This window comes from Lepidothrix coronata, unplaced genomic scaffold (assembly GCF_001604755.1).
Source record: "Lepidothrix coronata isolate B3197 unplaced genomic scaffold, Lepidothrix_coronata-1.0 Scaffold27, whole genome shotgun sequence".
Lineage (NCBI taxonomy): Eukaryota > Metazoa > Chordata > Aves > Passeriformes > Pipridae > Lepidothrix > Lepidothrix coronata.
In genome coordinates, this window is record NW_016690207.1 from 997,367 (window position 1) to 1,010,442 (window position 13,076).

The 13,076-nt window shown below is 52.7% G+C and overlaps 1 protein-coding gene across 5 annotated transcripts in view; it reads right to left on the reverse strand.

The window, feature by feature from the left end:
* The window catches only part of SIK3 (SIK family kinase 3), a 73,933-nt gene that overhangs the window by 10,619 nt on the left and 50,238 nt on the right, over positions 1 to 13,076 (reverse strand). Inside the window, exons 5-16 of one of the 5 annotated variants that reach the window (XM_017809469.1) lie at positions 11,839 to 11,963; positions 11,442 to 11,565; positions 10,629 to 10,747; positions 10,182 to 10,292; positions 9,908 to 10,048; positions 9,367 to 9,444; positions 9,152 to 9,261; positions 8,523 to 8,676; positions 7,711 to 7,866; positions 7,086 to 7,156; positions 3,941 to 4,084; positions 500 to 650 (exon numbers count right to left, since the gene is read on the reverse strand). In XM_017809469.1, the coding sequence (XP_017664958.1) occupies positions 500 to 650; positions 3,941 to 4,084; positions 7,086 to 7,156; positions 7,711 to 7,866; positions 8,523 to 8,676; positions 9,152 to 9,261; positions 9,367 to 9,444; positions 9,908 to 10,048; positions 10,182 to 10,292; positions 10,629 to 10,747; positions 11,442 to 11,565; positions 11,839 to 11,963 (1,484 nt within the window). Of the gene's footprint in view, positions 1 to 499; positions 651 to 3,940; positions 4,085 to 7,085; positions 7,157 to 7,710; positions 7,867 to 8,522; positions 8,677 to 9,151; positions 9,262 to 9,366; positions 9,448 to 9,907; positions 10,049 to 10,181; positions 10,293 to 10,628; positions 10,748 to 11,441; positions 11,566 to 11,838; positions 11,964 to 13,076 lie in introns of all 5 variants that reach the window. The other 4 variants (XM_017809468.1, XM_017809471.1, XM_017809467.1 and 1 more) reach the window with 4 other exon arrangements.

The following is a 13,076-nucleotide window of genomic DNA, read 5'->3' on the forward strand; positions in this document are numbered from 1 at the left end:
TCGTGCTGCAAGGGGAAAAGCCTGTCCTGGGGCCAAATCCTGCTCCAGCCATTGGCAGGATGTGCCTGGCTGCACAGGGAGTATCACACAACACACTCCAAACGGCGGTGGCTGGAGCTGTCCTTTCCTGGGACACCCTGGAACAGCCCCAAAACTGCTGCCACAGAGAATGTGACAGAGGGCAGCTGCAGTCCTGGTGGGCCCTGCAAGAGCAGGCAGGACACACATGAGTGGGCACAGCATGACATTTCCTCCCCAGAAAGAGGGGGGTGGAAGCTGCCCAGCTCCCCAGCTGCAGGTGAACTGCCCGTATGCTCAGAGGACACTCAGGGGTTGCTGCAGTCACACAGAGAGGGAACAGCCCCTCGGGTGGGAAGTCCCCACTGTGTCCCCCCAGCCTTTAACATAAAGATGGTGCCTTTTCCTTCCCGAAGCAGCAAGGCCGAGGCAATAAAAAGCCCTTGCAGTGGCTCTTTTGAGACCTCTGCCCCTCTCTCACCTGCTGGAGCTGTTTGATGCTGCTGTTGTTGCCCATCTTCTCCAGGTGGGCTTTGAAAGCCTGGATGCTGGCAGCACCGTCGGAGAAGCGCCGCACCGGGGAGAAGCGCTCGGTGGGGAGGTGCAGGGTGTTGGAGTCCTTGTAAATAGAGCTGAACATGGGGAAGGGGGTTAGTGGCACCAGCCAAAAAACAAACTCCAGTACAGAGCCATTTCACTTCCACCAGCTGTGCCAAGTTCTACCTGCCCACTCACACAGAATAAACTGTGGTTTAGAAGGAGAAATAAAGTGCCACCATCACCTTGAGGAGGAAGCAGGATCACTGAGTATCCTTGGTGCCTGGGCAGGTAAATGTGCTTTATGTTGGAGACAACTCAGCCACAAATGAGATTCCAGATGGGCAGCAACTCACTGTCCATCCAGACAGATGGATCTATCCCTCAGATGGAAAAGGTTTATAGAAACCACTCAGCATCCTAAAAAGCTAAAATTCACCAGTTCAGTAGCCACTTCCTGAGTCTTCCAGCTCCCCTGACTACAACTGATGTCTGTGGAAAACAGGAATGGCACCTGGAGAGAGAGAAGCCTGATGGGTTCTGCAGCTCCAAAGAAGAAGGGAGGCTGGCATTCATGCTTAGGGATCCCCTGAATTAAAAAGGGGATGGGAAGGGAACTCCGCATTTGGGGGAAATCCTTCTCACTTAACACCCAGAGCCTCCCTGTCACCTGGATGCCCTGCATTGGGCACATCTCAAAGGCAGACACAGCCAGTACTGAGGCAACTGTGCCCAAGGCACCACAAGCAATTTCCCTTCTCAGTGAGGTTTCTTCACCATCAGAGGGAGCCAGATTTTTTTCAGGAGCTGTTTTCTCCCAAGGTTGGGGCTCCCCATTACCACTGAGCTCCTCTGCCCTGCCATTAGGTGCCACCTGTATTATCACAATATTATTAGGTGCCACAATGTTATCACAAGCAAAGATAACTTTGCATACACACGTCACAATGTGCCTCACAACAAACAGATGGGTTTCTCTGCCTGCCCTCATGGCTTCTGGGCAAAGGCTCTCTAGAGAACCTGGTTTCTGTGCAAATCAGAATCACAGAACGGTTTGGGTTGGGAGGGACTTTAGAGCTCATCCAGTCCCACCCCCTGCCATGGGCAGGAACACCTCCCACTAGCCCAGGTTGCTCCAAGCCCTGTCCAACCTGGCCTTGGACACTTCCAGGGCTGGGGCAGCCACAGCTTCTCTGGGCAACCTGTGCCAGGGCCTCCCCACCCTCACAGGGAAGAATTTCTTCCATAAGTAAAGAATTTCTTCTGTAAAGATTCCGCAAATGCTGCCTACAGAACCCAGCAAGTAATACCTAATGCACAGGCTCCAGCAGTAGCTTTTGTCTGTGAGAAGGTTGTGGAGACATGGTCTTTACAGCACTTTTGACACCAAACCCAGCAAGAGCCCACTTGGCTGCACCCGGACTGGTCCTTAACTCCAGTGCCCATCCAAGGCCTGTTCCAGGCTCCCCTTATCAGAGAGTGATCAATGCTGGACCCCTTCCAGCACACTGGGTTCAGTTTTGTCACTGTCTCTGCCTTAGCAGGATGTACTGCAGTTTCTGTAGATCACACACAACCTTCTTCCAAGGACAGAGCTGTGCTCCTGCCTTTTGATGCCATCCCATCCATTATCCTGATCCATTTGTTCTCCTGTTGCATTGATGGAAAGCAGAAGCTACAGATAAAATCAAGGTGCTGAGGTTCTGAAGGCTGTGTGGCCAAGGCAGAACAGCTGCACTGCCCAGTGCAGTTGCTGTACTTCAATTTGGCTTCCAGATATTTCAATGTGACCAAAATCAGGGGCTACATAAGAAGATATAAGATGGCTTAAAATAGGTTAAGGGCTAAAATAAAACCCATCTGCCATTCAACAACGGGGTTTATTTACACGATGACACAAGACTGGTAATTCCTGTGCCAGGTATGTCTTGGACTCAATGTGGGACACTCTGTTTAGGCCATGGTCCGACGAAATTTCCGTGATTTCACAGGAAAAATACGAGCCAGGCTCACAGCATGTTATGACACCGAGGGTGGAAAGTGCAGATACCACCCTGCTCATGATGCAACAGCCTCAGGACTCCGGATCCAAGTGGCAGAGGTGACACCAACGTTATTTACAGGGTAAATGTGTTTTAAGTCTTGTAAAAATTCCGCTCCTTTCCCTGTGTGAGGGACCTGGCTTACCTTGAGGATTTGCAGCAATCCTGAAAGCAGGACACAGCACATTCTGGTTGTTTTGCAAGCTGCTCTCCTCTTCCTGTCAAGCTGTGGCCCTAGAAATCTTTCCCCTCCTGCTCTTCCCATCCCCCAGGCACCTCTGAGGGAGTAACTTCAGGGCAGAGAGGTGCTTATCTTGGTTTTCAGGAGCTCCAGCGTGGCACTAGCACTGCCTCAGTCTGCTCAGAGTTCACCTGTCCCTGCTGATTACATCAGTGCTCAGCTCAGCAGGTCTCTGGCTACAATAAAAAGGGCTTTGTCAAGCCTGCCAGTGTGAGCTGCCTGAGGGGCTGGACACCAGCACCAGCCTGGCCTGGCAGCCACTGCTTTCCCAACAGGCAGCACACTCCAGTGTGCAGCTGGTTTGCTCCCGGCACAGAGGGTTCAGAGCACTTTTAAGCATTTTTATAAGAGGGTTTTTTTTATTAAGAGGTTCTTAAGCTCCCTCTGGAGCATTAGCATCTCCGGTTTGCTGCTGTGACAAGGACTCAGTCACATTAACACCTCTCCATCAGGAGTGTCCCTCCCACACATTCTGAGTCTGTTTAAATCCAATCCCACGGTTCCCCCTTTCCCAGACACTGATTGTTTTTCTCTTACCACCCCAGCTTCCTTTCCCCACATCATTCCCACCAAGGGTTCAGATTAGAAACAAAATGACTCTTGAGGAGCTTTGCAAAGAGACTTTGCAGTCAGAACACACAACTCTGGTGCAGAACAGTGAGGGTTTTAAGCCCTGGTGTGGATGACTTGGTGTAATCTTTTGCTTGTATCTGCCTCCAAAAAACATTCTGTAGCAAATTTGCTACTTTGACACTAAGATTACAACAGGGAAAAGCTTTCCTTCAAAACAAACAGCTTATTCCCAACCTTTCTGTGATGGCAGCCATTCCCAGAAAGCATCTCCAGCCACAAAAATGGGACTGGAGGGAAGAGCCAGCCAATTCCTGCTCGTCCCTGCAGGCAGGGAGCCTGTGCCAGCGCGGAACTCACGGCCCCAGCACGGCCAGACACCCTCTGCTCTGTGGGTCTGCTCTTCATCCCTACTCCTCCTCCTCCTCCTCACCCCTCCCTGCCAGGCAGGATGTCCTCAGAGCTCCGTTCTGGATGCCAGCTGACAGGGTTCTGGCCCAAAGCTGCCCGGCCGGCCGGTGCCGTTACTCACCGGTGCTGGTCGGGTCCCAGGTGTGGAGCCCAAGCCCGGGGTCGGAAGGACTGCTGTCCTAGCTGCCTCTGCAAGTCTGGAGGGATTTCAGCTGTAGGGTTGGTCATGGCCAGAGTGTGCCTTTTTGACCTATTTGCCAAGTATCTGCAACAAGCGGGAGCACATTTTATAAGAGACTGATGGGAGTACTCCAAAAACAGGGAGCGTTAGATAATCCAAAGAAAACGGGAAGGAAGAAGCTTCTGCAGTGCTCAGAACACGCCATGGGCACGCTGCCCATGCCTGTCACAGCACTGGGTTGTCAGTGCCTAGGGGACAAGTGTAGTTTCAGCTGCTGGTGCTCCAGCCTCGGAAGGAAAGAGGAGCCATTCGCTCTTCCCAGCAGGAAAGCCACGTTGCTGGTATATCCCTTTGGGAATACCCAGGTGACTGCCTGCCCTCAGCAGGCATTCCCTCCACTGGAGCAGGTCTGCCTCCCTCTCCCAAGGCCCCAGTGTGCCCACGGGAGCCAAGACAGATGATAACCCAGCAAGAGCCGGGCAGAGAGCAGGCACAGAGCGAAGCTGCTGCACCTTCCAGGGTGGTCTTTGCACCCCAGATCCCACAGAGAAGGGTGCAGGGGGGACACCCCAGCAGAGATCGGGGTGGGCAGAGCCTCGGGCTGCCCGAGGAGCACGAGGAAGGGCTGAGGCTGAGGAAGGGCTGATGCCAGCCCGGTCCAAGTGCGCCATCTAGTCCCTGCTCCGCTCCAGGGAGTCGGGAACCGCGTGGGATGCACAGCGAATGAGATCCCGAGCAGTGAGAGAATCCCCGGGCTTGCCTCTTACACCACAGCTGGGAGGCAACGACTTGAAGGAAAGCCCCCTCTGCACTGGGAAAGAGCTGCAGGTCTCCTGCAAACCCCCCAAAGACTGGGAGTGCGGAACTCGGAGCCTCTGCTCCGACGAGGATGTGAGGAAGGGCCACACAGCGCTGAGAGCCACTGCCCTGCCCTGCTGCTCCTGGCACAGCCCTGTCCAGGGCAGCCGGGGTGTGGGCCAGCAGAGAGCAGGTGAAGCCCCTGCCCAGGTTGCCCTGGGGGTGAGGAGGGGGCTGGGGCTCCCTCCCAGAGCTGTTCCCACTCAAGGCCAGGAGGGATGAACGCCCCTGTACGAACTCAACTCCTTCTGCTCCTGTGAACCAGCAGTGAGGTGGTAACCGGGCCAAAGACCACTTGGCCAGTGACACCTGGAAATTCTCACCTTTGCTCTTGTCCCCTGCAGCTCCCACTGTGAAGCAGAAAGAGCAGCAAGCAGTACAGTTGTTGCCTTGCCCAACCCCAGCCTCTCTTTGCTACTGAAGCCACTTAAGCAGAAGAAGCAGGTTAAGAGCGCTGTGGTGCCCCGCCAAAGCCTGTGCCATTAGCTGTTTAAGAATCATTTGATGCAGACGGGGAAAGTTTCCCAAAGAGCTTTGCTGCTGTGGTTTGCTAAGATCATTTTATTTCAGCCCTCCAGGGAACAATCCAATCATGAGCTCTAACAGCGTTTCGGGTGGAAGAAAGTTTCCCAAAGCTCAAAGGAGACGTGACTGTTCCCTGGAACAGAGAGAAGACCTACGCTCTGCTTTCAAGGTCAGATTAAGGAGGGCAAAAGCTGCTCACTGGTGGCTGCAAACAGAGTATTTGGGGCAGTGTTCTGAGAAGCTAAATATTTGCATCTGTCCATTATGGTAATGCTATTTACCCTTCTCTGATGACTACTGACATGTTGCAACACAAGGGGTGGAGAGCAAGTTAACACACAACCTGGATGGTGCTTTTTCAAGGCCATCTGGTGGAAGAAGAACATGTGCTGTGAAAGGACTAAAGGCAGCACTGTCGAGAGCAGCAGTGACCTCTTGGTCCAAGGGGATTTGGCTTCCAGTGGGATCTGAACATTTCAGTGCCTTGCAACCTACAAAATGCTGGATGGAGGTTTCAGAATGTTTCTAGCTGAGCTAATGCTTTAAAGGCTCAACTGAAACCTCTGGGTTTAGAGCAGTGAAAATCTGCCCAGGTAAGATGTTCAGGCATCCCCTTGCCAAGAATGAGATTTATCTGGTTTGCATAGAAAGACTGCCAGCTGTCTGAGGACATTATGGGCCCTAAATTACAACTTTTAATGACTACCGAGGCTATTATTGATGCTAAAAGTAGACTTTCTAAGCTCAGGTAGGCAAAAGGAATTTCAGTGCACAGTCTGTCACTGCTCACACTTCCTCTGGAGCACCAAGAGGAGCAGAGCTGGCCAAGGCTCTGGAGTATAACCTGCACCCACCCCAGTGTCATTCTGTCTGTAACAATCCCCAGTCTGAACCCTTCCAAGTCCCTGAAGAACCCCTCCCTTACTCAGGTGCTGGCCTGTACAAAGGGGGGGATCCAGAAAGCTCTTCAAGGTAAGAAGCAGGAGCACCCACCACACATAGTGCACCAGCTGGTTAGCAGAGAAGAACTATGCAAAAGCTACTAAGAAAATGTTAGTGAGGCCATGGTTAGTGTGTTCATGGACTGAGAAAGTACAAGCATATTCTATCCCCTTCCTACTACATGTTTGGAGCAGACACAGAGAACAGAAGTTCCCAGCCTGAGAGCTCATAATCCTTTCCTTATTGGAGCAGGCTATTTTAAGGCCTAATGCTAAAATTAGCAGCTAGAGGTACCCGTATTTCCAGCAAGCTCACTTTGTTTGAGGCATCAGAGTTGGATGTTTACTGCATGTCTTGATACAAAAGCTGCACTGGCACCCAAGGCCACAGAGGAGATCCTCCCACCTCCAGCACTCAGCAGGGAGCGGGAATCCCTCGGCACTCACTTGGCAGGTTAGTGTGGATTGCATGCTGCTGCACACTAAGCAAAGGAATTTAGCAGTTCCAAGAGCTTCTGGAGAACCTACTGCTCAATCAGCTACCCATTTCAGGGGAATCCAGCTTTGTAAGCACCCAGTAGTGCCAGAGGAGCAATTGCCTGCAGTAATCAACACCCACAGGAACAGGAGAAGTGTTGAGCTTTTGCTGTAACCAAGTTTGGTGCCCTGGTGAGGTTGCTGTGTTTGAATTCAGCTGTGGAACACCCCAGGGTGAGCCTCGTGGAGGTAGGAAGGGCAAACGTTAACAGAGTGGGAGTTACCTCTGCACAGCTTCCTGATCTGGCTCCCCATCAGAGCTCTCCTCATCCACAGGGGTGACAGCTGGGACAGCCTGTGGAGAGAAGAGAAGCCACAGTTCTAAAGGACAGCCAGCACAGTCCCATCCACTGAGGGGACACCTGACCTTCCCAAAGGAGCTCTTGCAGGGCTGTGTGTTGGCTCCTCTGCAGCACCAAAGAAACTCGGCCAAGAACCCCTTCCAACATTCCCTCCCCAGTCAAACTGCCTGTACAAGGTTGCTGCTACATGGAAAACTCATTGATACAGATGCACCGAGGAAGAAAGAACAGGCATGAATGCCCAAGATGGACACTTCAGTTTCTCCATGGCATCAGCAAAGGAGAAGAAGAGCAATCATTAAAAAAATGCATAAACACTGTCAATTCCAGAGAGGAACACCATCTTGGCTGCCAGATATCAGAGAGCACAGCAACTCTCCTGCCTGGGGATAGAGCACCCCACTGCTCCAGAGCAGGGGAACCTTTGGAAGCAAGCAGGCACATCCTACACGCAGAGTCTGCTGTGACCTGGACACAGTCACCTCTGCCTGCGGGAGGAGATATTTTTAAGCACCCCCCCATTCTCTCCTGTCCCTTTGGTACTCACTGGCGTCATGGTGACGAGCGGGGAGGGGCCCCGGGGCCGCTTGAGCAGCTGCTGTGCGTGCAGCTGGATGTTGGCCCCGCCGTCCGACGCCCGCCGGCCCAGCGGGCCCATCCCGTTGAGCAGCTGCAGGGTGGGGGGCTGCAGCAGGGACTGCTCCTGGGGACACAGACAGCCCAGTCACCCACCCCGAACCAGACCCCAAGGTCACAAACCAGACACGGGCAGAAGAGAAGCCTCCTGGGCTTCAGGAATGTCACCAACAGAGAGGCAGTGTCAGTGGAGGAGCAGGGTTTAACTCTCCATCTCCCTGCACGCTGCTTTAGCTGCCAGCCTGCAACCTGCAGCTCAAAGCCAGGCAGCACAGTCCTATTCCTCCCCAGTCCACAAATTAATCTCATATTGCACTGTTCTTTCGTTCTTCAGCTTTTCCACAGAATGACAGAAACCCAGAACGATTTAGGCTGGAAGGAAGCTTAAAGCTCATTTTGTTCCAACCCCCTGCCATGGGCAGGGACACCTTCCACTAGATGAGGTTGCTCAGAGCTCCATCCAACCTGGCTTTGAACAATTCCAGGGATGGGGCAGCTACAGCTTCTCTGGGCAACCCGTGCCAGGGCCTCACCACCCTTACAGTAAAGAATTTGTTCCTAATATCTAATCTAAACCTACACTCAAGAACCAATTGGAGTCATACCTAAAGAGAGTAAATCTTGAGGCTTCCGGACTCCAAGGAACTGGCAAACAGAGCGAGCACAAACACCCCCCCAGCCTGGCAGGGCACAGAGCACAGCAGGGAGCACAGTGGGCACTACCTTGTACTCCAGCTGCCCCGTGGGCTGCAGGTTCTGCCTGGGCAGCACGTTGTGCATGAAGTTCACATTCGGGGTCACCTGCAGGAACGGAGCCTGAGGAGTGACACGGGGGAAGCCGGGCAGGAGCTTCTGCAGATCTTCCATGACTTCCGTCCTGTGCAATCACATTCAGAGAGGTGAATTAGCCACAATGTGAGGAAAACCCCTCACAGACCCAGTACACACAGCTTCTCTTCACAAAAAGCTTCTTATTGCTCTGGAAAATGGTCACACAGATCAGCCAAGTCACTCTTGGGTTTTTGTTTGTCCCTTTTCCCCCTCCATGCTGAGATTGGCCAGAACTAGCTCTTGGCATTAACCTTGATGGTACTTATCACAAAACCTTCACCTTGGACATGACATCAGTGCAGCTCAGGTGAGACACTGTCTTGCACACCAGTATAGCTTACAGAGAGCTGATGAGGAAGAGGAGGAGGAAAGCATCTCATCCCCATCTGAAATACTAACCAAGTTGTGCAATGGGACTGAGACTTTTAAAGGAACACCCAGAAGGACCAAAGTCATGTGCTGGGAGTAAATCTTCAGGTCCCATTAATCCTCCATCTGGGAGTTTAGATTCCAGTACTCACCGTGGGTCAGCCACTCCCACTGTGTGCCTCCTCATGGAGAGGTATCGGACCAGAGCCTCGGGTGAGGGCTCTTCCCCTTCATCACTGTCCAGGTTCATTGTTCCATCAGTCTGGGCAGGGAAAACATTGGAGAGGTTGAAATACAAGGATCAAGGGAAAGGCTTTAATGCAAGCCGGGAAAAGAACTTGCAGGGACCCTTGGGGGGGTACCTCACCTCCACAATCTGGTTCTCAGGGTTGATGAGCTGGACTTGTGGCACATTGATGTTCATGGTGTTGCTTGTCTGTTCTGTCTGCTGAGTGGAGAGATCAGCATCAGAAGACACAAAGACAGCACTGCTTACAACCCCTTTACAAACACTGCTGGATTAACACCAGTGCACAGTCCTAAGCATCTGAGAGGTTACCCTGGAGCCAATGCAGAGCTGTTCATTCTCAGTTCTCAAGGGGTTGCCTCATTTCCCCAACTCCCTTCTGCTCAGGCACAGTCCCTTCTGCTTCCCCTATGAACTGGCCTCCCCCAAAACAAGTGCTCATTGCTTCAACAGCAGCACAAGTCGAGGAAGAAGCACCACAGAGCAGTCCTGAGCAGTGAACTCCAGCTCCCAGTAACCCTCACAGTTCCTTCTCCTCTGTCAGAGGAGAGAATTCTCAGACAAGGAACATTGAGGACACCCACAAGCAAGCCTGTGTTTAGCAGGTAAGGGACTGGCTGGCCTTCCAGGGCTGGAAGGACACCAGGCAAGTGGGGTGTACCTGGATATTGGCTGAGGGGAAGGTCATGGTCCGTGGGATGCTGGGGGACGGCGCGATGCGCAGGTTCTTGTGTCTCTTGAGGCGGTCGCAGAGCAGGCTGTAGATCGCGCTGTAGTGATCGTAGGCATCGGCCCGCAGGGACTGCAGGGAAAGGAAAAGCACTCAGTCCTCTTTGTCAAGTGATAAAATACACTCTATAATCTGCTGGGATGCTCAGCTGCCACTGAACACGCTGATCTCCAGTGGGAACAGGCGGGACACGGCAGGGCCTCACCTGGACCGTGCGCTCCTTGTCCAGCCCCATGTCCACCATGGCCAGCAGCACGTCCTCGTTCAGCGGCTCCAGCTGCCTCTCGGTCTTCAGGTGCTGACACTCTGCTATCAGCTGGGAGGGCACAGGCTCAGAGTTAGTGCTGACATTCCCAAAGGCACACTGATGAGTCACAGTGCACCGGGCTCCAGCTGCAGCTGGCATGAGGTCTGAAGGCTGATGGCACAGCAACCCAAAATCTAGTGCCTCAAGCTCCCAGTGCCGCAGGGAAAGATACAAAAACGTATGCAGAGGAGGAATGATGTGACAAGCAAGGCCAGGAGACACAGAAAGGGGAAATGCAGCACACCAGCACTGGGAATGAGAGTTCCCAGAGAGCTGGACCAACACGGCAGCACCACGTGCCCGGAGCCTGTTTGAGGCACCGAGCAGCCCCCACTCCCTGCTCACCCTGTCAAACTCTGCGTCAGCCTCCCCCAGCTTCATCCACTTGTGTTTGCAGATCTGCTCCATGGAGAGCCGCTTGCTCGGGTCCAGGACCAGCATGTGGCGGATCAGGTGTTCACACTCTGCCAGGGAAGAGAGAGGCCGTGTCACCCTCGGGAAGGGACAAGGCTGCTGCAGAGGGGGAAAGGGCTTTTTCCTTCCCAGGCAAAGTGTGTCAGTCCCCAGTGTGCCTCTTTGCTGCAGACACTGATTTCCCGTGCTAGGAAGGAGGGAAGCCACCCTGGCCACACAGAGCCCTGAGGTGGTTCCCTGTCACCCTGTCCCTCCCCACCATGACATGACTGACTTTTGGGGATTGAAGAGCAATCTGAACATTCCCCACTCAACAGCTCACTGTGAATGATTTCTCCATCATATTACCCCTGGGCTGCCACTGTGGGGCACTGCTGGGGCTCTTCCCCTTTGGGGTGGGATCTAAGCTTGCTTTGAAAGCACAACATTTTAGCGGAATTTGCTGCATGAAGAGAACCAGTTTTCTGCTGGGAAACTCCATGCAGCCCATGCAAAATTATTCCTTAACCTCACAGCAGGCAACCAAGAATCCATGTATGACTCTTTTATCTGAAAATTAATCACACTTTTCAAACCCAAGATTTATTACTAAAGCACTCAGAGGTATTTTTGCAGCACGAGGACACAGACGCCCCTCTCTGACGGGGCTGTGGCTGCAAATCCACGAGCCATAATGCTGTAAAGGGCTAGAACCGAAACAGGTGTGGTGAAAGGCCCTGCACTGCCGAGCCCCCATGCCCTTACCTGTGGACATGAAGAAGGGGATGCGGAACTTGCCGCTGAGCACCCGCGCGCGCAGGTTCTGCAGGGTGCTCCCGTCGAAGGGCAGGGCCCCGCACACCAGCACGTACAGCACCACGCCGAGGCTCTGCGCCCAAAAACAAACCCCTCGTCACAAACGGGCCGCTGGGAAACTCAATTAAAATGCGTTTCTGGGCAGCTCATGGTTTTTGCACCTCCCGATAGAGAAAACACAGGACGTGGTGGCCAGAATGTGATTTTGGAAGCGTTTTCTTCAGAAAACACTTTTTGCCATGTCAGGGCTTTTCTCTGAGACGTGCACTGAGTGTTCAGGAAGCAAAGCCAAACAAACAGAGCAAGAATTAGATCAAAGTCAGAGAGAAAGAGGTTCATCACATACCCAAATGTCAACCTTTGGCCCATCGTACTCCTTGCCTTCAAAGAGCTCTGGAGCGGCGTAGGGAGGACTCCCACACCAGGTTTTAAGCAGCTGGCCAGGGGTGAAGATGTTGCTGAACCCAAAATCTGAAAGAACAAAGAGAATCGATTGGAGGACTATGATTCACTCCAGCTGTCCTGAACTAACCAGAGCACTGAGTGCCACGTCCAGTCGTTCCTCCAGGGGTGGTGATGGAAGACCAAGTATGAACAGTTCCACATCCACTTTGTACAGTATAAAACACACCTGCTGCAGAAAACCCACTACTTCAGCCTGCTCCACACGCTAAACCCACACTGCTTTTGCTTAGCAGAACAAAGATCTTTCCAGAATTTTGCTCTTCATTTTTCAGCCATGTGATTTCCATGCTGGAATCGATACACCAGGGATCAGATCACCGAGGGTTGCTGAAAGTCAGGTGGATGGTCTGGAATGGGGTTTTCATCTTGTAATCAAGAAATCCCACATAAATCTTCAGTTAAATCCCAACCTTTGGATTCTTCCATGTCACGTTTCCCAATTCCCTGGGGCCAGGGCAGCTGCCAGCACAGACAGTGCAAAAGCAAAAGAGAAGAGGAATTTTGATTTTTCCAGAAAGCACTACAGGAGCTGGAAACTTTGGTTATGGTGGGCAGCTCTACAAATGCTTCACCAACAGCAAATAATAAATCCTGAAAGGGAAATCAAAAGAAAGGTCTTCACCTCAGAGGCAGCCAGCCATCAGCTTATGTGGGCACTAATGGCATTCTCTGCTCATTAACCTGCCTCCCCCTGGCTCACAGCTGGGACCTGCACTGGAAGGGGTAAGGAAACGAGGCTGAACCCAAGAGAAGTGAGCTGGCTCTCCTAAACAGAAAGAATCTTCACTGAATTGCTTTCCCCTTTTTGCCTCAGCTGAACTGAAGCAAACACACTGTCACAGAGGTGTGCCCACGTCCCGTGAAGGAGGTGTCCTCAGCAGCAGCTCCATCAAGGAGCAGTGCCACTGCCAGGGCTGTGCCTCTGTTTGTGCCAGAGATGTGCCAGCAGGAGGGCAGGTGACATTAATGCCCAGGGACGGGGACCCACAGCAACAAGGCCATTTCTCATGGCATTTGCAGCAGCAGCAGCTCCTCACAGCAGGGTGTGGGAGAGCGAGGAGGGCCAGGAACACTCAGTTTGCAAATTCTGACGGATTAAAGCGAAAAACATCGTGGCAA